Genomic DNA, 25,521 nt, shown 5'->3' on the forward strand with positions numbered 1-25,521 from the left:
TGCGCCCTACACCACCAGCTCCCAGAGCTCCTCAGAGCGGCGGGGACCGGCAGGCAGGCAGGGCCACGAGGGTTCTCGGCCGAGCCCTGATTCCCCCCAACCCGAGAGCAGTCCCTGGGCGCCTGCTCGCCCCGCAACTTGCCAATTAGCTCCAGGTGGGAGTCATGAGGACTCCCACTGCCCCCAAACCGGCTCCACGCCCAGGAGCCGGGAGGGGGCGCCGCGGGAGCGCGTGGGGTAAGCGCGAGAGCGTTTGGAGCAGTCGGCTCTGTCCCGCGGGCGCTCCGGGGAGGCGGGCGGGAGAGGGGGCGGGGGAGGGACAGTAGAAAGGAGGGAGGGGAGGGGCGGGGGCGGGCGGCTGCAGCGCCCCCGCACTCCCCGCGCCTCGCACACTTGCACCGGCCGCTCGCGCGCAGCCCGGCGTCTCCCCGCGCTGCGCTCGCTCCTCCCTCCCTCCTCCCGTTCCGTGGCTCCCGCGCTCCCCGCGAGGCTCAGACTCCGAGCGCGCGGACGGGCGCACTACAGACGGCCCCGGGAAGTCTCGGCCCGCGCCTACAGGGCGGGCTATGTTGATTGCCCCGCCAGGGCTGGCCCGCGGGATCAGCACAGCCCAGCCCGCGGCCCCGGCGGCCAGGGGGGACTATGAACCGGAAAGCGCGGCGCTGCCTGGGCCACCTCTTTCTCAGCTTGGGCTTGGTCTACCTCCGGATCGGGTAAGGGCCGCTCGCACCCTTTGAACGCGCGTCCCGGCAAAGTTGGCGTGGCTCGGAGAAGGGTTGTGCCACACGCGAGCCGCTGCCAGCTACCAACTTCCTTAGCTCCCAGGAGAGTCCGGGTAGGTGCGGTGCGTGGAGCGGTGGGCGCACAAAGGCACCCCTCAGACGGGAGCCCTAGGGGCGCGCACAGCTCCAGAGATGCGGGCAGGGGAACCGGCCATCCTGAGAGAGCCTGAGGCTGGAAGCCCCCAAACCAGGGACAGCATAGGGACGCTCCAGCTTAGGGGATTCTGAAGAGACTAGCTGCTGCAAAGGAGTCAGCCTCTCCCAGGGACCCTTCAGACCAAGGCATGCGAACAGCAGGTTCAGCAGGGGCACCCAGCCGGACTGGCCGCTCCCAGGGAGCTCAGCCCCCAGAGAGAGCCGGAGAGGAACTCTGTACACAGAGGCGCGGGCACAGCCGCTCCTAGTACAGAGCAGTCCCGGGTGGCAGGCGGGGCCGGTCTACGAACAGGGAACAGGTACCCGGAGAGAGGGACGTTCTCTGGCAAAAACACTAACCACTGCTCAGAACCGTGCTACCCTGTTTCCAAGGACCCTCAGGACTCCCAGACTGTACTCCAGACCAAGGGGACAGGGCCAACTACTCTAACAGACGCACACAAAGGTAGGACTAGAGATGGCCCGAGACACCCAGGGAGACTAGCTCGCAGAGCCAGCGACAGAGAGAGGCGGGACACCCCGCCCCCTAAAACAGGGCACCCGAGGCGGCCAGCGCGTCCGCGGAGCAGCCCTCCCCGCCGCACCCCAGCCTTTTTAGGAGGTGAGGCGGGGGCAGCGCTCAGGCTGGAAGGTGGGAGGGGGCCGCTCGGGACGCGTCTTGGAGCTGCATTTGCACGGCCAGTCACCCTTTGTACTTCGGAGATAATGCGCGTGGTGCACAGAGGGGTGGGGGTAGGGGGCTTTAGGGACGGAGAGAGGTTCTGACCCTCAAAGGGCCACCTTGGCAGGTTTCACACAACCTGCTCCCCCAGCTCTGCTTGGGGAGGGGGCGCACTGCAGCGGCTGTGACGCGGGTGTGTGTATGGTGGATCCTTTGTGTTTTGTCACTACCACTCCCCCGCTTCCCCACCCTGCAGCTCTGGAACCTGGATTTTACGAGTTGACCGGCCGTGGCGGCTAGCAGGTGCGCACAGAGCGGACGAGGCGGCTGCCAGCCCTGACCGCGGGCCGAGAGGCGACCGCGGGCGGAGAGGCGGCTGCGGGGCTCGCGCGCTGCCTGCCTGCCTGCCTGCCTGCCTGCTGGTGTGTTTTAAGTGTTATTGATTCGCCCGCGTCTGTGTGGCTTTTCATTTTTTCCCCTGCTTTAATCTTCATCTTGGCCCGCGCCCCGCCGCCCCGCGCGCATCCAGCATCCAGGAAGCCGGTCGGGCTGATTGGCGCTGGCCGCGTGCGGCTTTATCTCCTTTTTAATTAGAAACGGGGCGGAGGGACCTGGGAGCGGAGAGAGAAAGGGAAAACAACAGAAAATAACCTCCCCCGGCCGCCCCGCCCGCGCGATCTCCCGCCGGCGCCGAGACCCGCAGGGGCCCTGCTGCCCTGAGGGAGGGAGGAAGGGAGCCACGGAGGGCGCCGGCCTTCCTCCCCCGGCTGCCCTTTGGGCGGGGAGAGGGCCAGGTCGGAAGGAGTCGTAGAGTAGTTTGGAGCCAGGCCCTGCTGCCCTCTGCACCTCGGGTTATCCATCTATGAAATGGGCATAAGGGGTCAGGTCCCATGGTCCCTTCCAGGCCTTCCATTTCTCGGATTGATTGCAGGGCATCTGTGATATTCTTATTTTATTTGGATATTTCAAATGACTCAGGCATTGGCCCTTTGTAACAGTCAGATCCAATCATGACTACTACAGCAGCTCATTTTTTGAGGACTTATGTACCTGGCTCCTTCTGAACACTTCCCATGTTTTAATTTAACACATTTGATTTTGCAGCAGCCCTGTGAGTGAGGTCTAATCAATATCCTCGATTTAGCCATGGGACCACTAAAGTACAGAGAAGGGGTGTAACTTGCCCAAGGACACACAGCTGCTAGGTGATGGAAGCTTAGATGGCACTGAACTCTTATTTGCAAGACTCTTGTTCTTATGGATTTTTGATTCTGTTATTTAATTTAACCTCACTCTCTGCTGGTGTAGGAATTTCCTGGCGGTCAGCTAGGTGATCAGAGGTTCCTCTTGGCTTGTGGCCAGAACATCTCCACTTTTTCTTTGCTGCCTCTTCCCCGAATAGTTCAAACATTGCAGCCCTGTGTTAGAGTCTCTTTTAGTGACTGAGCTGAATAACCAAGAGCTCTTACCAGGCTCCTGTTTCAGACCTATCTAGCCTCCAGGTTTCAACCTCCTGGAGCCTGGGTTTTCAGCCCTCTGAAGTGGATATGTGAAATGGATATGGTGATTCCTACCCAACAGGGCTGTTTACAAAGGCCATGTGGGCTAATGTTTGCAGTCTCACCTGCCATACGCCTTTGCATATAGGAAGGATACTGCAAAAGGTCACTGTTGCATTCGAGGCATATCTGGGGGCACCTTTCATGTAATAGCCACTCCTCCCCAAGTGACATTTTTGAAACACCATAATCTATTCATTCAGTAGGCATTGAGCGGACAGCCTCCTGGTCCTCAGAGTCAACAGTCTAATGAGAAAGACAGGTGGTAATGAGGAAGCCTGTGGATTAAAATCAAACACATGCATTAACACATCTCAGAAGACCACAAATACTCAAGAAGGTTAAGGAGACAAACAAATTGTGATGGAAAGCAAGGTGGGTTGGGATGGGGAGGCAGGTTCCCTTGGCTGGGATGGTCAGGGAGGTGACCCTTGAGGTTGCATGGATGATGGCAAGAAGCCAAGCACGTGAAGCTCAGGGGTAAGAGAGCTTCCAGGGAGAGGACCAAGGCAGGAGGGGGCTAGTGTGTGGCAGGAGCACTGGCGGGGGGGGGGGTCAGTTATGATCTCAGAGAGGCAGCTCTTGTGGTGTTGGTCAGGGCACCCTTGCTCTAAGAAATCCCAATTCCAGAACAACTTCCCAGAGCTGAGCCTGGGCCGGAATGACAGGCTCTTAGCACAGTGGCTGGCCATGGCCCGGGCAAATGGACACTGTTATTGTCATAACCAGGGTGAGGTCCCCTCTTTCAAAGGATGCCTGGTGACCTTTAAAGGATTATACAAAAGGAAACTCCAGACAAGTGGGCCATCTCTGTGTAAAGGGAGGGCTACCTGCATCATCAGGGTTCCCACTGAAGCCTCTTTGGGGCTATCTTGATGTTAGGAAATGGCCCCACCCTCAGGCCAGATACCCACCAGTCACGCTGACTCCTCTCTTTCCCTTGCACCTTTCCCTAACCCTCTTCTCAGCGCCACTTCATCCATTAGCAAGTTTGGTCAGCCCCATCTGCAGCCACCCCCACCACTGCCGCCAAGGCCCAGCCACCACCACCTCTAACCTGCCCATGTCCCCTGCTCCTGGAGGTGGAGGCCCGAGGTCCTCTCCCCCATGACCACCAGTCCTCAGTGCTTCTTGATGCACTGAGAAAATTCCAGCCCTAAGCCATCTTCCCTCCCTAGACGCCCCTGAGCCCAGGTTCTGCGTTGGCTTCTGTGGGTTCTTTCTGCTCCTTGGCGATCCCAAGCTTGTCGTCCCCCCCCCCCCCAGCACTTTGCATATTCCATTCCCTCTGCCCAGAATACCCTTCCCCAGAACTTCCCAGGGCTGACTGCTGACCATTCAGGTCTCTGCTGCATTGTTGCCTCCCAGGGAGGCCCCTTGACCCCTCCAGCTAAAACAGCCTCTCTCCCTTCCCTGCCAAGCCCACCCTCACTTGCCACCACAGTAGCTTCATTGATTTTCTTTGTAGTGCACAGCTCTGGGACATGTGTGTTGTCTCCCCTTGAAGTCCCTTAAGGGCAGGGTCTTGCCTGTTTCCCAGCGTGGTACCTGGGAGCCTGGGTCCCTCATAGGCATCTAGTGTGTATCTGTGCAGCAGATGGGTTGGGAAGATGGGAACCTTGCTGTGCTGGTCATAAGCATCCTGTAGACCAGCTGTGTCTGGAGAAGGGTGAACATGCTCCCTTGGCCTGCAGGAACAAGGCACTTGAACTTGGATTCACAATTACTTTTTAAAGATGCTTGTGTAATAACACATATACATCCATACATTATACATATACAGCATGTGGGAACAGTTTTTTCCCTTTAATGAACATCTGTGCACCCACCACCATTTCAGGGGCACTTGCTCCATGACACTGTGACACTTGGTGGCTCCCTTTGCAGTTTGACCACAGAGATGATTCCGGAACAGTATTCCATTTTGCATGATTTTAAACTTCTCAATTGAATCCTCCCATGGATGCAAAGGCAACTGTTTTAGTTCATTGGACAATATGTTTGTGACATGCATCATCTTTGTGTCTAAAAAAGAAATTAAATCTCTTTAATAGTGAATTTACATATGGTATGAATTCTGATGGGAATTATAAATGAATGAATGTGAGTTGGGGTGCAGTCTCCAAAATGTTGGTAGACCCCTTCTGGGGCAATTGGGTCAAGGGAAGGCAGGGCTGGACATCCTGGGAGGGCCTGTAGGTCCCCCCGCCACTACCACCTTGTTGGCCTAACGCTTCATTTCGCTGTGTCCCCTGTTCCAGTGGCTTCTCCTCGGTGGTAGCTCTGGGCGCGAGCATCATCTGTAACAAGATCCCAGGCCTGGCTCCCAGACAGCGGGCGATCTGCCAGAGCCGGCCGGACGCCATCATCGTCATAGGAGAAGGCTCGCAAATGGGCCTGGACGAGTGTCAGTTTCAGTTCCGCAATGGCCGCTGGAACTGCTCGGCACTGGGGGAGCGCACCGTCTTCGGAAAAGAGCTCAAAGTGGGTATGTGCTTCCCCAGACATCCCCCGCAGGGGCTTTTAGGCTCTGGGGAGACCAGAATACCTGGGGGGAGTGCCCTGGGACCCCTCACCCACCCCAGGTTGGAATGCCCCAGGCATAGGATCCTACAGGTGCTGCACTTTGAATTCAGCTCTCCTGTTGCAGGTCAGCTGTCTGATTTGAAGCCACACCACCAGGTGCTCTTGGTGGCATTGCCAGCCGGCAGCTGGTGGCCCAAATGCTAAATGCATGATACAACACTGATACTGTTTTCTAAATTGAAGCCCAAATTTTACAATTATCTGTTTCACCTGAAAACATGAACCTCTGACTTTTGCAAAATTGGCAGAGCTACTGCTTACACCTGTGCCCACATAACTCTAATGGGCTAGAGCTGAGAACACAGCTTCCTTTAGCTGGAACCTGGGCAGCCCATTTGCTACCACAGTCCCCACCACTCCCTGTTGCCACCCAGTTCCCTTATGTGACTTGCATGGCAACTTTGTGGGTATTTGAGTTTCTAACCCCTGTTTTGTGGGAATGATGTGTCATGCAGACATGTGCATGTGCACATGCATACACACACACACACGCAAAGTATTGGGCCACACATCTACTTTCCAAAGCAATTGTGAGAAAAGCCTGGTGGAAAGGGCATGGGAAGTGTGTTTGTTGCTGGGAGGCTCCGGCTTGTGCAGGGAAGGCCATGTTGTGTCCTTTCTTGCTTGCATCCATCTGGACTGAGGGATGGGGAACCCTGCAGGCTCACTTCTGAGCTCAACCATGAACTTTCCTGAAATTGTGGTCAGCCTCGGGTCATTGGACTGCAGTGGTTGACTGGATCTGCTCAACTGGTCACCAGGCCCCCCCAGTTCTCTTTCTCCTTCAGTTGCCCCGACATTAGCAAACCCAGTTCCTATTGAAGATTCACCCCAAATCTGGCCACTGCTCCATGTCCTCACTGCCTCCCCTTCTGGTCACACAGCTGGCACCTCTGGGCTCCTGCCCCTACCCCCATTGGCCCCCTGGCCATCCTGCAGGTCCTTTCACAGCCAGGGTTGTTCTTCATAAATGGAAATTAGATCTTGTCATTTTTCTGCTTAAAACCTTTGGAGGCTCCCCCTGGCCTCAGAATGAAATCCCAACTGTTCCTTGGTCCCCGGCTGCCTTCTGCCCTCAACTGCTTCCCTCTCCCTGTCCCCCTTGCCCACCCAGCATCAGCCAAACACATGACCCTGGATTCTGCTCTGGGGCTTTGGCACCACACATTCCTTCTGCCCCAGGTCCTTTCTCACCATCTTGTGAGCCTCCCCTGTGGTTTTCCTACCTTTTCCTGCTTATACCCCTCCCCCTGTTTCTGGGACTCAGGCCTGGGCTCTGGCATTATTTTAAGCTGTGTCTTTGCCAACATAAAGATGTTACAGATAAGGAAACCGTGTCTCCGGGGCGCAGGAGGGATGGTGGGGCACTTGCCCAAAGTCAGCAAAAGTAGGGTCTCCCAAGCCTGGGCTGATCCCGGCCTTGCTTGCAGTCTCGGAATAGCCTGGCCTTGGTGGCATTGTAGTAGTGCATTTAGGGGTATAACAAGAGGGCTCTGCTGTCCAGCAGCCCCCCAAGCTGGCCAGTGCAGGCTGAGGCCGGGAATACCACTGCTCTATACCACCAGAATATACTACCAGTCCACCCTGAGCAGGGGCAGAGCCTAGGACAAGGAGCATTCTTCAAGAGGAGGGCATGGGGAGTTCCCTTTGTGGCTCAGTGGTTAACAAACCCAACTAGGATCCATAAGGATGCAGGTTCGATCCCTGGCCCCATTCGGTGGGTTAAGGATCTGGTGCTACTGTGAGCTGTGGTGTAGGTCACAGACACTGCTTGGATCCTGTGTTGCTGTGGCTGTGGTGTAGGCTGGCAGCTACAGCTCTGCTTCAACCCCTAGCCTGAGAACTTCCATATGCCACAGGGGTGGGCCTAAAAAGCAAAAGGGGAAAAAAAAAAAAAAAGGAGGAGCGCATGGGTAGGAGAGGTGGCCTCAGAACTTAGAGGATTTAAGCAAAATGAGGAGCCTTCCTAGAAGACCTGGAAGGGAGTGGGAGCCGGAGCCTGGAGATGTGTGGGGTCAATCTGAGCAGTTTCAATTTCTAGCTAGTGGGAGTGATTGGGGAATTTTGAGCATGGGCATGGCTGCCCAGGTGAGGTTGGACCATATGAAATTGCCTCTAGTCAACGGTGTTAGACTCACAAAAATAACAATATCGTATGATTCAATCTAATAGGAATTCTGGAGGTTTCACTAAAGAGTGGGTATGAAATTCATTCATTCCTTCATTCTGTCATTTATTCATCCACTCATTCATTCACCAAAAATCTCTTGAGAGCTCACAGTACCTGGAGGCTGCCTTTTTAGCCAGTGTTGTCAGGGATGGCCTCTGGGAGGTGAGTCACAGACATGTCTGGGGAAAGACAAAGAGGGGCAGCAGGCGCAAAGACCCTGAGGCAGGAATGTGCTTGGTGGTTTAAGTGGTGAGGCCAATGTGGCCAGAGTGCAGTGAAAGTCAGGAAAGGAGCCAGAAGATGGACAATATGACATCTGTCTAGCCAAGTCAGGGGTTTGGATTTCCCTCTGGTAAATGGAGCTCAAGGGAGTAGAGGAACAAGGCTAGGAGTTAGGAGTCTGGTCTAGTCTCCCAGTCTATCAGGCCCTGCAGGACAGAGCTGACTTTCTGTGGTGGCACCTGTGAGAGCCCTGCCACCCACCCTGACTGGATCAGTGAAAAAGGCCTGACTTCAGGCTGGGTGTCCTTTCCAAACCATCACAAGGCTACAGGCAGCAGAGCTCTTGTTGGCCACACTTGCTCGCAAGGCTCCCAGGCAGCTTGGGCAGCCGTAACCAGGACCACAGGCTGGCCAGCTCACACACAGTCCTGGAGTCAGGAAATCCAAGGTCAGGGTTGATTTCTGAAGCCCTTCTGCTTGGCGTGTAGGCAGTCACCCTCTGCCCTGCTGCTGTGTCCTCACGTGGTCTCTCCCCCATGCACGTGCTCTGATGTCTCTGTATGTCCTTGTCACCTCTTCCAAGGACACCTGTCAGGTTGGAAGAGGGCTGACCCTAATGGCCTCCTTTAACCCAGTCGCCTCTGTAAAGGCCATACTTCCAAATACGTCATGTTCCAAGGCACCAAGAGTTAGGACCAAGGTTAGCATATGAATTTGGGGGAACACAATTCAGCCCATAAAAATAAGCAACCAGAGAGCAGCATGATCTGTGCTCTAGGGGGAGGCATAGAGGGTATGCTGGGGGCTCAGAAGTGAGACTTCAAGTGGGAGGCATGGACAGCCCTTGATCTGGGTCTTGAGGGTGGGAAGGGTTTGTACAGTGAATGAATGGGATCCCAGGTGGAGAGAACAGCCGGCAATGGTAGGGACATTGGACTGCTAAGGGAAGGGTTAACAGAGGTCTGAAGCCTCCAGAGGCCAGAGGACAGTAGCCTCAGGTGAGGTGACAGGCTGGCTATCAAGGGTATTAAGTGCCAGGGATTAAGTGACCCGAAGTCACGTTTATCAACAGCTACTCAGGCCCAGTGTGGCCCTCAGAGGCCCAAGAAGGTGTTCACTGCCCCCTGCAGACTTTGTCTTTTCTGAAATACAAGGATGAACTGCCCTCCTGAATCTACCACCCACACAACAACTAGAAGGTGGACTGGGAGTCTGCATCTCTGTCAGCATCCCTCACATGCCCCCTCCCCCCACAGCCACACTTTCTCCATCCTGAATCTTGATGTCTAATTTATCCTCTTGACACATTCCCTGGAAGGACATTTAGTCTGAGCCTCATTTAATTTTCTAAAGGAAAGGCACACACACTCTTTTTGGAATTGACTTTTCCCCCCTTGCTATTAACATAGCTCATGTGTGTTGTTCTTTGTAGCTGTTGCTGATTCATTTTAGCTGTACTGATTCATTTTAGCTGTGGTAAATAGACCCCATTTGTGCATGCCTTGGTTTTGGGGCTTCTGGGTTGTCCCTAAGCACCTGCTGTCAATAAGTGCCACCACGGGCCTCCCTGTGCGTGTTTCCTGGCACCCACAAGCATGCTTCTCCTGGGTCTGTACTTGAGGGATGGAATTGCTGGTCATGAGGTGGGAGGATGGACCTGATTTCTGCAGTGAATGTGCTGTGTGCCCCTCCCCCAGCCAGCAGTGTTGACCTCTGGTCCCTCCAGCACTGGAATGGTCCAGACATCTTCATTCTTGCCTGGGGATGGGGGTAAGATGCTTTTTCACTGTCATCTTGATTTGCGGGTTCCCGAGAAGTGATGTGGTTAAAAAATCTTTGTGTATTCACCTGCTGTGCTTTTCTTCTGTGTGTTGCTTGTTCGTGCCTGTTTCCCATGTTCCCATGGGGTTGTGTGTTCTCCCCTCAGGTCATGGTCATATTGTGTGGAGGAGAGAGGAGTAAGGGCTGCGGCGGGGGTGGGGGCGAGGATGAGGATTGATGACTGGGGGCCAGAGCTAAGGCAGCCCTTCCCCATGGGTCTTCTCCACTGTGAGAGGAGGTCTGTCCACCTGCTTCTCAGCCCAGAGCCAGGTGGAGGCTGACTGTGTCACATGGCTGTTTTGTGGCAGAACTGAGATGGGTGGTGCTGGAGAGGTTCTTGTCTGTGTCGTCCTGCCAGATGTGAGCTTCTCAATGCCACTGTATATCCGACAGTCTTGTTTTGCTGGTGGGCCATGGAGTGGCCAGGTGAGTGCTGGCATCAAAGTCACACAGCCCTCTTGCCAGGTGGCAGCAGCATTGACAGGATGTAGGGTCAGGGCCATCAGAGGATGTTCCTTTGCCCTCCTAGGAGGTCCCCAAAGCCTGTCTCCTCTAAAGATGAACTCAGGGGATGGGGGACACCTGCTCCAGGCTTTATTCCTAGTGCAGTGAGATGGGGCAAAGCTATTGGGCCTATTTCTAACTTAAGCTCACCATTTTGACTCTACCTACCAGTGTGTCCCCCAGTCTGGCTACTTCTCACCTCCTGATTCAAATTTCCTTCTTCAGAGACTTGTTACCCAACCATATTAGCCCCCTGGCACCCACCCCCACCCACGCAGCATGCAGCAAAGAGTCTCACCATTGTCACTCTGACCATGGTACCCCCTGCCACGTACCTCTTTCCTGTTGCTTTGAGAATAAAATGCCGACAGGTGCCCTCATCCTTTGCCGACCTCGGTGCCCTGTATCGTGACCCAGCTCTGTTGCCCTCTGCCCACCTCAAGCATAGGTCTTCCCACCTCAGAACCTTTGCCCTGGCTGTTCCCTCCACCTGCCTGTCCTTCCAACCTCAGTTCATGTGTCGGCCTATCACCAGGACCCCAACATGGTGTAGACCGCGTGTCCCCTGCCACCCCTCACCTTGCTGCGTTTGTTTCTTTGCATCACTTTACTGTTCTAGGGGACATTCTCTATTTGTTTGCTGGTGTGTGCTTTGCCATGTAATGGTTCAGCTCTGAGGTCACCTGCTGGTTCTCTTCCCAGCTTCCCCGTTTCCTGGCTGTGGATGGTGGCAAACGGCAATGGCAATAGTACTCATCTCACAGGTTGTGGGTGGCTGAGTTTATTACTCCCCTCAAGGTGCCCAGAGGTGCCTGGCACTTGGGACATGCTCCATAAATCACAGCTGTGGTGTTCTTGTGTCTCTTCAGCCAGCAGGGCTCAGTAAAGTAGGGCACCCCAGGTACCAGGGCAGACCCCACCCCACTTCCTTCTGGAGCGGGGGCCAGAGCAGAAGGACAACAGGGAGAAGCTCTGAGCAGTGGCAGGTAACCCCAGCAGTATTCAGGCCCCCACTCAAATGCCACCTCCTCCCGGAGGCCTTCCTTACCCATTTGGCCTGAGACATCCTCTCCCACAGGTCACCCTGGGCTGCTGTCTTTTGGCACTTAGCACTTTGAGAAGTGATATTGCGTACTTTTGCAACGCTGTGTCTGACATTGGTCTCTGCAGCCCCAGTGCCTGGAGCACAGTAGGTGCTCAGGGAGCATGTGGGGAAATGCTTGCCCCCGGGCAGGCCAGCTCCCCTCTACCCCAGGTGCCCAGTGCTCTGAGCCCTTGGGGTCTTGTTCATCTTCTGGCCCTAGACCTGGGTGCACATGCACTGGCAGCACTCTGTTTTCTTTTTTGAGTGAATGCTGTTCATATCTGACCTGAAATACAGACTGAATGTTCATTCCTGCACATGATTGCTTTGATCCCTGTGACCCCAGCATTCTGCTAGCTCCCCTCCCACATTTGCATTGGCTTCAAATGGGATCAAATGTTGACCAGATTAAGGCCTATGGGAGACCCCCCAACTGGCATGACTCAAGGGGACCTGTTCCTGGTCTGTACAGCGGAGCACTGGTCTCCACCCCTCCCCACCCCTAGTCCCTGATCTGGGGAGCTCAGCATTCTGTACTCCCTGCTTGAGAGAAAGCCAGTGTATTAAAGGCTCTGAAAAGTCCTGCAGACAAGAGAACAGTTGAGCAGGCTTCCCCTGGAGGGTCCACTCTCCTCTGACCTCAGACTCATGGCCCATCGGGTGGAGCTCCTCTTGAGAGGCACCTACACTGGGAAACACTGCTCTGGAGACCCTCACAGAGGGATCACACTCCTGCTGTGCTTTTTGGACTAACCAGGAATCCACCACCAGTGTATTCACTCACCCCTGAGTCTGGCATCCTTTCCCAAGCGCACAGTGGAGGCATGTTCTTGTTTCTGATGTGGGTGTGGATGCTGAGATCTGTATTAGTCAATGCTACTTTCTCCAGAGCCCCTGAAACGACCACAAAATTAAAAATACCTGGTTTTCTATACAAGGACAGGAAGCCATTCACTTGTGTGTACAATGTGTATACAGTAATGCCGTGTAGAAGGAGCATGTGCCATAGCCAAAGTAGTCTACAGTATTTTAGTTCAATTTTGTTGTTTTTAGATTCCACATATAAGTGAGATCATGCAGTATTTGTCTTTCTGTGTCTGGCTTATCTCAGCATAATGACCTCAAGGTTCATCCATTTTGTCATCAACAGCAGGAGTTCCTTCTTTCTTATGGCTGAATAATATTCTGTTGTTTGTATATGTACATGTATATATGTACCACATCTTCTTTATCCATCTGTCGATGGACACTTGGGTTGTTTTCATGTCTTAGCTGTTGTAAATAGTGCTGTGATGAACATGAGGGTGCACGTATATTTTTGAGTCGGCATTTTCTTTTGTTTGTTTGTTTTTTAGAGGCACACCGTGGCATATGGAGTTTCCCAGGCTAGGGATCAAATCGGAGCTGTAGCTGCTGGCCTATGTCGCAGCCACAGAGACACAGGATCTGAGCTGCATCTATGACCTGCATCACAGCTCTTGGCAACACTGGATCCCTAACCCACTGAGTGAGGCTGGGGATCGAACCCCCAACCTCATGATTCCTAGCCGGATTTGTTTCCACTGTGCCACAACGGGAACTCCCAGCATTTTCATTCTCTTTGGCTAAATACTCAGAAGTAGAATGGCTGTATGGTAGTTGTAGTTTTAATTTTTTGAGACCCTTCATACTCTTTCCGTAGGGGCTACACCAATTTACATTCCTGCACATCCAGTATGTTAAGTTTATTTTCTCCTAAGTGCATTTGGTCGAATTCATGTAAGTTAAGTGCTCACGCATCATTTCCTGCCTCCCTCCCCACCACTGTGTGTCCACATACTCATTCATTCATTTTCAGTGTGGTAAGTGGCTGACGAGTTGACCACAAGGCCTGCCCTTGGGGCACTCGCTGTCATGGGAACAGACAGCAAAGAGGGGCAGCCCTGGGGGTCTGATGGAAGAGGAGTGGGCCCTGGGTGGTGGATGGCACTGCCCAGGATCATGCAGGGCCACCTGCAGGAGTCACCTGAAGTGGATCTTGACCCAGGAGAGGAAGGGTGTGGCAGGAGGAGCAGCTGGGAGAGGCTTCCAGGCGGAACCCAGAGTGATCTAGGCATGGGCTCTAGGCTGTGGGGAAGGGAGGGCAGAAGAGGCTAGAGAAGTGAGGCGGGGCTCTCAGGGGAGAAACAGGATGTGGGAAGATCATCAAATTCTTAGCACATATAGAAAAATGCTAGGAGCCCAGCATTATCGTCAACAAAGAAATGTGCTCTTCGGGACAGCTACATTCTTTTTCATATACTCATGGCCTCCTGTTTGATATTCTCCTGTGGAATTTTTCCAGAGAAGGGCACAGATGACCTAGGATCCAGGCCACCCTCCTCTGTCTACAGACCTGGGACCTTGATGCATTTTTGGGCTTCTGCTTCTGGCCCGGTTCTCCTGCTGTGCAGTCACTTCAGCAGCTCACCACCTCCATTGGGTGACAGGCCAGGCCTGGGATCCCGTGTCTGGGAATCCATGTGCCTGGCACAATGGCTCCATCCGTTCCAGGAGAGTGGACGGAGCACATGTCTGATGAGCTAATGGCAGCTCAGAGCTATGATTTGAAGACCTTTCTGGGGAGAGAGACAACAGAAGCAAGGGGCGGGCCAGCTCCACTTTCTCTCTGCCATTTCTTAACAATACGCCATCTTGCCTGAGCCAAAGACCTATTCTCTCCCTATTCTTGCTTAGAACGCAGCTAACAAAGGACTTTTTGTGTCGTTGGCATTTTTTTTTTTTTTTTTTTTGCAAGCCTCAGTTCATCCTGGGTTTTAGCTCTCCTGACACTATTCTTTGAGATGAGTCTTTTGTGATAACTTTCTCCTGCCAGCTTTCATACAGTCGACAGACACACACACACTCAGTCATTCATTCATTCAGCTGGCGAGGCTTCGCAGATAAATAATCCAGGCCCCCACAGCCTCGTGGGAAATGTTAATCTTTGAGTTCGGCACAGAATAAGGATGGTGAAGGGGTTGGAGCCACAAGCTGAGGAGGGCGTGTTGGGAAGCTCCTTAGAGAGGAGACCGTGGAGCCGCTTCTCAGTAGAGATGGTTAACCAGTAATTCACCTAGGAGGAGCTGCTTCTTATTGATCCCTTGCAGGTGCAGCCCAAGCCTGGGGCCCTGGCTTGTTTAACTTTCTGAACAACCTTAAGAGCAGGTGTTTTATTATCCCCATTTTACAGAGGATGAAACTGAGGCCTTGAGCAGTCAGTCACCTCACTGCAGGTCCTGGCACCAGGGAGTGGAGCCAGGGTATAAACCCAGCTTTTTCAGTAACCCTCCTCACTGGGCTCCATGGCCTTTCCCCTCGCAGGCAGGAGAGGAAGGGCCTTTGCAGACTGAGGGAGCAGCATGGACAAAGGCTTGGAGGTGGGGAGGGGTGGTTGTTGACCTTGATGGGGGGTCAACAGTGCACTCTGGCCTTGCTTGCTGGGAACAGAGATGCTGGGATGGAATGGAGGCAGGAGAGTTCATCTCTGTGGACCCATTAGGTCAGCCAGGTTCAGCCCAGACACAGGGCCTCTGAACCCCTGTTCTCCCATCTGCTCACCCAGAGGCTCCCTAGTTCCTGTGCGCAGAGGCAGCCAGATGCGGCATTCTGAGTCCAGAAGGGCTGCGAGTGCCATGCCATGGGGCCGGCGAAAGCAACCTTTTTCCATCTCTGTATTTTCCAAATCATCATCTATTTCAGCTGGTGTCACTGCAGATTGCTCACTCTCTGACCCATTGGCTTTAAATAGCAGAAGAAAAAAAAAAAATACAATGCACTTTGTGGTTTCCAGTAAGATACCGTAAATACACCCAGATAATATTCCGGTGCAAACCATTTGCAGTGGCTGCACAGGGCGGTGGAATGGAATCTTTCGGGCAGGCTTGGACATCAGCTTATTTCCTCTGTACCCGCCTGGATCGTTACAGAGCTGGAATGCAGGGAGGGCGTCAGTGGGGCTCCCTGGGTTCATCTCAGTGGTAACACCGGTCTTTACTGAGCACCTTCTAGGGAGCTGGGCCTCTCTGAACACAGATGTTTCATTTTATCTCCAGGGCAGCTTGGCAGTGTACTCCTGGTGGTTCCTATTTCACGGATGGGGAAGCTGAGGCTGGGGAGCCAGAGTCATTGCTCAGGGTCACCCAGCTGAGTGAGGAGCGGAGGGGAGAACTGCCAGGCCCCATCTTGCCCACATTCTGAGCTGAAGCCACCTGTGCTTCTGCATGGAGGATTACCTGGAGATGCAGGTGGGTGGTGAGGGAGGGAGCGTGTGGTGGCACTGAGGGCAGAACTCCATGCTGGGAGCCAGGAGACCCTGGTCCTGACCCTCTGGTCTTGCTGAGTCACTGGTGACCCTAGCCAAGGCTCTTGGCCCCTGTGAACCTGTCATTCAAGAGGAACCTATGGGCTTTATGTCTGCAGCTCAGGGAGATTTTTCTCTGGTTTTGGGGACATGAGGGACCTCTGCCCAAGGCAGGATGGTGGGGCTGGCAGGACCTTCTGCTGCCCCATAGCCTCACTTCCTGCCACACCCACTGGCTCACCTGCCCCCACCACTGCCCACACTGGGTCAGGGCCACTGCAGGGGCTGCCCATCAGCCTGGAATCCCCTCTCCCCCAGACAGCCTCATGGCTGGCTCCTCTGTGCTCCTGTCACCACCCTGTTCCACAGACCACAGAGACCTCAGCCACCACTGAGCGAGGTGATCTTCCTGTCTGTCCCCCCCAAAAAGCAAAGCGGTGTCTGGATCCCTCCTCTCAGCCCCAGCACGGTGCCTGGCACATAATTGGTGCTCAGGAAATATCTGTTGAGTGAAGGACCAGGGCATGTGGCCTGGTCAGGGTGGCTGAGGGGTGGCAGGTGTAAGGGAGGTTCTGCCTCTGCTCTTGAGCAGCGAGGAGAGGTAGGTGGTCAGGACAAGAGGGGGCTACATCTGTTCCCGGAGGGGGCCAGTCAATCCCAGTGTCCTCTGCTCACTGGCTTCACATGGAAGATTCAACAAAGAGGGGCCAGTCAGACTGGAGTGAGTCTCGTGACCTTAAGGCGGGAGAGCGGCTCAGACTTGAGCCAGGCTGACCAGCTTTGAGTCCTTGTCAGACTGTATCCCTCTCTGGCCTCAATTTCCATATCCGTAAAGTGGAGATAAAACCACTCCACACCTCATGGGGCTGTTGCCAGCGTGAAGCATGTTGGTCTGTGCTGAGTGCATACAAAAGAGGCTGGCAAATAGTAAGCATTTTATGACTTTGCCAGTCTTCTTTGGAATCATGTGCCCTGGGGCCTCCCACCTCATTCTGTTTCCGCAGCAGTAAAGCAGACACCTTAGAAGCACCTTGCAGACAACCAGAGACAGAGGAGACGGCTTCAGAAAATCTCCTGACTGGAGGGGCTTCCCAGGTTGCGAGAGGGGTTGTCCTGGGGGCGCAAGCGTGGTCTGGGGCTGGGGGAGTCCTCTGTGGTGGCTAGAGGTGACACGTGCCTCCAGTTTGCATCCCAGCTCTGTCTGGGCAGGTTCCCTCTCCTAGCCCCAGTTCCCCCCAGGTGAAATAAGGAATTGCTGCTCACCTGGGGCAGGTGAAGGTGGTGTGGACAGGAGTTGAACTTGGCCTTTCATGCTGAGAGTGTGAGATTTTAAGACTTCAGGATCCTTCTCTACTTTATTTCTGCTGTCACACCATGTTCTCAGCATGCCATCCCATTCGAATGGCTCTTATAAATTATTTACTGGTGTGGGGGTTTGCTGTTGTTTTTTAGGACCTCACCACAGCATATGGAGGTTCCCAGGCTAGGGGTTGAATCAGAGCTATAGCCGCTGGCCTGCGCCACAGCCCCAGCAATGCCGGATCCAAGCCACATCTGTGACCTACACCACAGCTCATGGCAACGCCAGATCCTTAACCCACTGAGCAAAGCTAGGGATCAAACCTGCATCCTCATGGATACTGGTTGGATTCTTGACCTGCTGAGCCACAACGGGAACTCCATTTATTGGCATTGTAGCTGATAACAAATGAATGGCAGAAATAAAGGCATCTTGATGAGGGTCAATGCCTTAAGCTGAGGGACTCTCTTTCCACTGGGGGGCTTTCCCATGCAGTGAGGAGCCGGGGAGGAAGGGGGCCCGGGACTGAGTGAGGATGCTGCCACCCTGGGCCTGGATCCCCAGTTCCAGCTGGTTTCTGGGCTGGTGGCCTCAGGGAATCCATTTACTTCTTAAGAGCCCCGCTTTCCTCATCTGTGACATTGTGGAGAATGGCATTTGCCTGACGGGGCTGTTGGGAAGCACCCCCAAGTGTGAGTCTGGCACATAGGAGGTGCTTAACAGAGGTTACTTTCTTTTCACCCTCTCCCCTCAACCAAAAAGCCCCCAAACACCAGGCTTTTGGCTGATCCTGTGCTGCTGCCCTGGGGGAGGTAATGCTGGACAGGTGGGGCCCATTGCTGCCCCAAACCTGCCTGGCCAAGAGAGCCTCTCTGAAGCCTGGTTGGGGGGCTTCCTTGTGAATAGGTGAGCAGAGCACTTTTCTAGGTTCCTAGCATGGAGCCTGGCCAGTAATAAGCACTAGGTAAAGCTCACCTGGCTTGGGGCCACTGTTTGGCACGTTCATTCATTCCTCCATCTATTCATTCACATGTGCCCACTACAAGTGTGTCCCCAGGGACTTGACAGGGGCCATGACAGAGCACTGCCTTCAAGGAAATTGTGTTGTTGGGGCAGTGGGAGTGGTAGGTGTGGTGAGAGGAACAGATAGTAATTATGTCTGAGATGGCAGGAGGACCACGGAGAAAACTGAAGCAGGAAGGTTTCTCTGGACCTCCCCTTGGTGCTGGTGATGTCATCCATTAGAATTAGTATAATGCCCACTGCTGTTTATTTATACGCTGGCCACATGCCAGGTGACGGCTACTTCTCCCCCCAGTGGTGAGTCTGGCAGATATGGAAATGGAGGTTCAGAGAGGCCCAGTGACTTGCCCCAGGTCACCCAGCTTCTTGCAGGGCAGGGTCGGGAGTGAGGCCTGCTCATTCATTCCTCCCTCCCACACCATGGTGGGGGCTGCAACCAGTGGGAGCAAGACAGACAAAGCTTCGCTCACACATGAACCCCACGTTTGGCTGGGGACAGCCAGGCGCTGGTTCCACCCACACACTTGACTCTACATGCAGCTCTCGGGGTGTCAGAGCATCACAGAGCTCCACCAGGCGAGATGGGACCACTCACTGGTAATAATGGTAACAGGACAGTAGCTAGTGTTTGTGGAACTCTTACTCTGTGCCAAATGCCGCACCCTGGGACTCAGTCGCTCACTAGTCCACAGTATGTAGATGCTATTGTCATGCCTGTTTCACAGAGGAAGTGACAGAGGCTTAAACAGGTTAATAGGCCTAACGTTAGTTACACTGCCAGCCCACTGACCAGGGCAGCGTCCCGGATGGTAAGTGAGGAGGGGAAGCAGGGAGAATGGGGCAGTCTTAGTCTAACACTGGTGGGCAAGGCCCATGTCAAGGTCAGTGGCAGGAGTTAGTGGTGACCCTTTGGCATCTGCAAGTCTTGGACTTGATCAGCCAGTCCCTGGGTCTCTGGGAGCTGGGCAGCTAAGAATGATGGTCCCTCTGTTTCAGTGAGTGCAGGGGCAGTGGGTGTAGAGGTGACAGCCAGCCTGGTGGGCAGGGAAGGCCATGCCCTTGAGGAGACTTCGCTCTGGTCTGGAATGCACCTTGAGTTCAGGGGAGTTGTAGCTGAGAAGCTGCCCTTCTCCCACCCACCTTGGGGGATGGGCCACAGACCCTGGGTGGGAACCAGAGCCATCTGTCAGCACAGTTGTGTTTGGTTAGTTGTCTTGCCCTTGGCACCTGCATTGTCATGTGGTCCTCAGGGGGCTCAGAGAGTCCCAGAGCCACCACCCCCTGGGTGGCAGAGCCCCACACACTGTCCCCAGCCCCATACCCAGGGAGGAGCCTGGGGGAAGGGCAGGTCTTAGGGGGCAAGCCACCCCATTCCCCACCTGGCCATGAACTTGCTGCTCTCTTTCTGGGTCTAATAAAGGCGACACAGTCTCCCTTCAGCTGCCGGTGGGTCCACTGCACTTTGCAATAATTTCATCCCTGGGGACAGCTCTTGATTCTCTGAACCTCCCTAAATAAAGTGGGTGACCGTCATCCTGTTTTACAGTGGAGAAACTAGAGCACAGAGCAGTTGGGTGACTCAGCCAAGGTCACACAGCTAAAGTGGCTGCACAGGGATTTCCTTGCCCAACCCCAGTCCTCTCCTCTGTACACCCTCCACCTGATCATTCTCTCTCTGACGCTCGTGAGAGTCTCATCTCACTGCCACCATCTCCTCTAGTACATTATGTGTCTATGTGTTTGGTCCTCAGTGCTGTGAGCTGGTGCCTGCAGACTGAGGCTCAGAAGGAGGAACTTGGCCGAGTCACAGTCAGCCAGTGGCTGAGCTGGGACTTGAACCAGGCACTCAGCAGCTATGTTAACAGGGCTGTCATGGAATGTCGGGGCCGTGGGGCAGCATGGCGAAGCCATTGGTCCAGCAGGCATATAGGTCTCTGTGCCTGCAGGGTGGGAGAGAGGTGGCTGGGGGTCTAGGTTGCTGGTTACTTGCATCTTAGCAGCCCAGGTGAGGGAACCTCGAAGGCAAGGAGTGGTGGGTGAAAAAAGATGTACCTGCCTCTGGGTCACAGTGACCCGGGGCTCAAGGCATCTTGGAAGTTGTTGCTTCCTCTGCCTCCTCAGGTGCTGCTTCAGACCCCAACCTCCTGGACCACTCCTCCACCCCTGGGGCATCTTCCTTCCAGTTGCTTGACTGACCCCCACCCACCCCGGCTCTAAGCCGACTTGCTGGCTACCTGGTACTCAGGGCCGCCCGGTACTTATGGCCTTGGTTCATCTCCATCCTGTGCAATAGCCACTACTCTTGGGCCCAGAGAGGCTGGGAGGCTGGGTGGAGGCACATAATTGTACCAGGCCTGAGCGGCTCCCCACCCAGGGTTCTGTCTCTGGCACCCCAGCCACTCAGGACCCTTCACCCCACTTGATACCCAGCACCATCCTGCAGGGCCCTTAGAGTTGGTTCCCAGCCTCCGAGCAGGGCTGGGTCCACGCAGCTGGGAAGACCTATGCAAAAGTGATACCTCAGTGGCTTCCCAGACCCCCTACTGCCCTCCTAGTGCCATCTTTGTCCCTTCTGCCTGCAGGTTCCTCCCCTTCCAAGCCCTTGTCTTCTGGGTCAGACTGAGGCCCTGGGGCACAGGTCCAGGCCTTCCCTGGAGATGCTCACAGTCTAGTGAGGGGGCCACAGTGAAGAAAAGGGCACGGACCCATACATGGTAGGTGACACAGCAATCATGACACATAGCAAGGCCGTGAGCACAGGATCTGCTGTGTCAGGCAGGTGCCATGAGCCAGGTCGAGAGTTGAGAGCTTTGCATGGACAAACTCTTGTCATTCTTTGCCATTCCCTTGAGAAAAGGACCATCGCTGTGTCCCCATTTTACAGCGCTGAGATATAGGAAGGATTGTCAGTGGCTGAATGTCAGAGCCAGAAACTCAGGTTCAAGCCCAGGCCTCTGGCCCCAGAGCCTGTGTTCATTATGAGTGTTTAAGAAATGCTGTTTTACACTTCGTCACCAGGCACTGTGAGTTTTGTGTATGCTTGTGTGCGTGTGTGTGTGTGCGCATGCATGCACATGCAGCGTCCGTGGCCATATCAGTGTGTGTGTGTCTTCATCTGGCCTCCCAGAGCTGGGTGGCTGGCCTGCCTGCCTCCCTCCTCCACTGCCCAGGCAACTCCCCAAGGGCATTCGGTGACAGGGAGGGACCAGGCGTTGTGTGAGGGGTGCTCAGGACAGAGTTTCCATGGTGTAAACAGTCTCTGTGCATCCTGCATGGCAAACTCAGCCTCCCCACCCCTCCACCCTGGGCCCGGTGCCCTCCTGGGATGCTCCGGTCCTGACCCCCGTCTTCCCACCCTCTCCCCACAGGGAGCCGCGAGGCTGCCTTCACATACGCCATCATCGCTGCCGGCGTGGCCCACGCCATCACTGCTGCCTGCACCCAGGGCAACCTGAGCGACTGTGGCTGCGACAAGGAGAAGCAAGGCCAGTACCACCGGGACGAGGGCTGGAAGTGGGGTGGCTGCTCTGCCGACATCCGCTACGGCATCGGCTTCGCCAAGGTCTTTGTGGATGCCCGGGAGATCAAGCAGAATGCCCGGACTCTCATGAACTTACACAATAACGAGGCAGGCCGAAAGGTAGGCAGCCAGGGAGGGGAGCCGGGCAGCTCTTGCAGAGATGCTGCAAAACAGCTTGTTTGGAACGGCTGGTATTGGGTCTCTGGTGAGGGGCCACAGGGCTCTGCTTGAATCTGTTGTTGGTTTGCTGCTGGTCAGGAGTTCTGTGTGGCATGAAGCTTGTCAGTTACCAAAGAGGTTGAATCATTGAGTCTCTGTTAAAACATATTGAATGTAACTCAGCAAGATGGAAAAAGGGACGGGATGTGAACTCTCATCTGTGGGCCCATAAAGTCAGCTGTACACAGTCCAATTGTGGGAAGGGTTGAGGTGAGTTCAATAGGAGCCATCCCTGTGGGGCAGCTGCCAGGGTTAACCTATCCTTGGTCACCTTAACCAAGATCTGGAACTCAAAATAATGGAGGTGACCATGCTCTCTTCCCTGCCTTCTCTGGTCCTCCCACCTTCTGGGCTCAGCTCAGAAGAGAGTCAGGGCTATCCTGGGATGTTTCTGGAGGAGGTGGCTGGGTTAGAAAGGGGGCTGGACATGCCATCCTGCAAGGAGCTGCTGTCCCAGGCAAGGGAGCAGATGGACCTGCCCAAACAGGGTGCAGTGAGACCCCATGGGGTGGGGGTGTCCCAGCAGGGTTGGTCCTGCCAGTGTGAGGACTGGCTAGTGCACTGAGAACTGGATTGAGTTACCCAGGAAGATGTGAGCCCACCCCTGTCCTAAGAAGTACTGTGTTTGAACAGAGGCAGCTTGAACAGGCATCTCCAGGTACCCAAGCCAGTGCCCTGGCCCAGGTGGTGTCCTGGGCTGAGGCCTGAGCTTGGGAGTGGGCTCTGGAAGTGCCTGGATGGGCTGAGGTGCTCAGAGCCCAGTCTGGAGCCCGCAGCCCCAGGAGGTCCTGGGAGGGGAAAGGTCTGCTGTCGGCTCCATGAGCTGGGGAGGATGGGGAGGGAAGGCTCAGTGCCAGCTATTGGGGGGGTGGAGGGGGGCTACTGCAGAGGGCTGCAAACACGGGTGCCTCGGGAGCCAGGCAGGAGCAACAGTGACAAAAAAGGAGGACACTGCATAGGGCTGTAGTGAGTTGGGGAACACAGACCCCATGCCGGGGGCCCCCAACCTAGCTCCAGTGTATTGAGGCCCAGGGTGGCTGTATCCTCTGATTTTAGACTCGGATTTTCATGCATATGCACTTCATTTTTTAGGTGTTGGCATTTAAAATTGGTAGTCACCAGTAACTCTTTAAAAATATAAATGGGAGGAGTTTCCGATGTGGCTCAGTGGGTTAAGAACCCAGCATAGTGTCCATGAGGATGGAGGTTCTATCCTTGGCCTTACTCAGTGGGTTAAGAATCCGACGTTGACACAAGCTGCTGTGCAGGGTGCAGATGTGGCTCAGATCCTGTGTTGCTGTGTCTGTGATGTAGGCCTGTTGCTGCAACTCCAATTTGACACCTAGCCTAGGAATGTCAGTATGCTTGCTAGAGGTACGGCTGTTAAAAAAAAAAAAAAAATGTGCATGTTTATGTGAAAAGAAAAAAAATTACTGTAGGGGCTCAGAAATCCACAAGCTGTCTGAGGGTGGCCCACCTGCCCATAGGTGATCTTGTCTGGCTCGAGTACATTCCTGGTCCAGCAGGCCTCTAGCTCCGGACGTGTCAGCTCACTAATCCTCATGACACCCCTGTGAATGGGAGCATTGTCATCCCATTTTACAGATGAAGAAGTGGAGACACAGAGTGGCCAAGTAACATGCCCCTTGAGCAAAGGCAGAGTGAAGCTGGCGCCTGGCTTTCTGGTTGGCGGTTTCTGTGCGATGCAGGCTGCTGGTCTGAGCGGGGCTGGCAGTGGACAACCTGGGTTCAAATCCTGGCTCCGTCACTCATTTCTTCCTGGTAGGGAAGCAGAACTGGCAGGAGTGCCCTTAGGCTGAGGTGAGGAGGCAGGAGAGCCCTTACCCAGGGCTTGGCATGAGGTGGGCGTGGCCGCATACTGAGCCAGGTGTCACTCGGGAGGGAGCTATCTGGTGAGCAGGGCTGGGGTGGCCCGCACCCCTCATTAGGGAGGAGGCCCTGGGCGCGCAGCTACCTGGCAAGTGCCAGGTCCTTCCCCCTGCCTTCCTGTACCCTCTCCCTCTTCTGCAGCCTCCAGCCACATCCGTGTGTCAAAGCCTCCCAGGGCCACAGTGAGTCACAGAGCAGCTGTTTACCTGGCCTGCATTGGGATGAAGGCCCTGCCAACCCTACCTGGCCAGTCCTGCAGCGGGGAGTGCCTGCTCCGGGCAGCACAGTCCTCCAGGGTGCTCAGCGGTTCATTCCTCCCACTTTCTGTGGTCAGATCACTTCTCAGGGCTGAGGTCACAGGTCCAGGCTCCCTCCTGGCCCTGAAGCTCTGTCCTGGGGAGTGAACAGGAAGACAGGTGGCTTCCCTCTCCTCACTGTCCTCACGTGTGGCCACCTGGTCGGGCCCCAGGGAGTAAAGGTGAGGTGCCTAGCTGGGGGTCAGGAAGCTCCTGGGCACATCAGGTGGGGGAGGGTTTTCTGAGCCACCAGCTTCAAAGGCGCGAGGGCCATGGCTACTGTCCAGGCAGATGATGGAAGCCATCAGACGTCATAAGACCAACCTCAGGGGGCTTCCTGGAGCAGGTGGGCCCCAGAAAAGGAGTGAGTTTTGGCTTGGCAGAGGAGAGATGGAGGTCACCCAGGTCTGGTGTGAAGAAGTCGTGGCCAGAGGCCCAGAGGTTCAGGGGCCCAGGCTGGCTGGTCTGTGGGTCCCTGAAGGGGGAGCAGCAGCGGCGGGGGTGGGGGAGAGGGGGCTCAAGGTCACCTGCCAGGCCAGGGGGTGAAAGCTGTGGGTTGTCTCCTGGGGCTGCCCTGTCCTTAACTGCTCGAGTTCCAGCCCAGGCATCTCTTCCTCAGGCAACCTTCCCTTTCAACACCTTCCAGCCTTTCCCAGATGGTGCCCCATTCTGAGGGCTTCTCCCTACTTTAGATCATGAGCTTGATGAGGGCAGAGACTTCTTGCATGTGTTCACAGCTGCACCCCGGGGCCTGACATCCAGAGGCGCTTTCTGTCTGTATGAAGTGAATGGTTAAGTATCCGCCAGTCACTGGGGAGCTGCTGGTAGTTCTGGAGCAGGGGAGACAGGGCAAGTCACAGAACAGAGTGAGGCCTTGGGCAGGGTCAGGAACAGGTTCTGGACATCTTGGTGGAGTGTGGGTTTGCCCTGACTTGATACTTCTGAGATAGAATGGTTTTCCCAGCCCAGGGGGAGGGCCCTGCCCCACACCTGTCCCCCGCCCAGCCTCACTGGTTCAAGAGGACCTTGAGGGTGGCTTCCTGGAACAGCAGTTCAACCAGGCACTGTGTGTTTTCCAGAGCCAAAAGGTAGAATTTGGGGCTCCCCGTGTGCGCAAGAAAGGCCTGATGAACCACCAGTCCAGCCCCTTTGTGGTGCGGAGGTATATACAGAGGCCCAAAGAGAGTCCTGGCTGGCCTTCAACTGCCCGGGGCAGTGGCCACTCCACTCAGCCAGAGCACAGTAGAAAGGTGGTCTTCCAGCCTAGCCCCTCACTCCCTGCCATGGGGTACCCAAGGGCCCAGACAGGTATACAAGTGATTAGGGGCAGGACAGTTGTCTAGCTGGGGCTGGGGAGTGGGGGGGCACATGTGTAAGGGTCAGTGTACATCAGCTTTGGGCTCCATC

At 55.0% G+C, this 25,521-nt stretch overlaps 1 protein-coding gene across 1 annotated transcript in view; it reads left to right on the forward strand.

Annotated features, from left to right (window-relative positions):
• Positions 1-339: 339 nt before the first annotated feature.
• WNT7A (Wnt family member 7A) overlaps positions 340-25,521 on the forward strand; it is a 63,062-nt gene continuing 37,880 nt past the window's right edge. The window contains exons 1-3 of the mRNA XM_047781876.1: positions 340-713; positions 5,420-5,646; positions 21,558-21,829. Coding sequence (XP_047637832.1) covers positions 643-713; positions 5,420-5,646; positions 21,558-21,829 — 570 coding nt within the window. The 5' untranslated portion in view covers positions 340-642. The remainder of the gene's footprint in view (positions 714-5,419; positions 5,647-21,557; positions 21,830-25,521) is intronic.

Source organism: Phacochoerus africanus, chromosome 1, assembly GCF_016906955.1.
Source record: "Phacochoerus africanus isolate WHEZ1 chromosome 1, ROS_Pafr_v1, whole genome shotgun sequence".
Taxonomy (NCBI): Eukaryota; Metazoa; Chordata; class Mammalia; order Artiodactyla; family Suidae; genus Phacochoerus; species Phacochoerus africanus.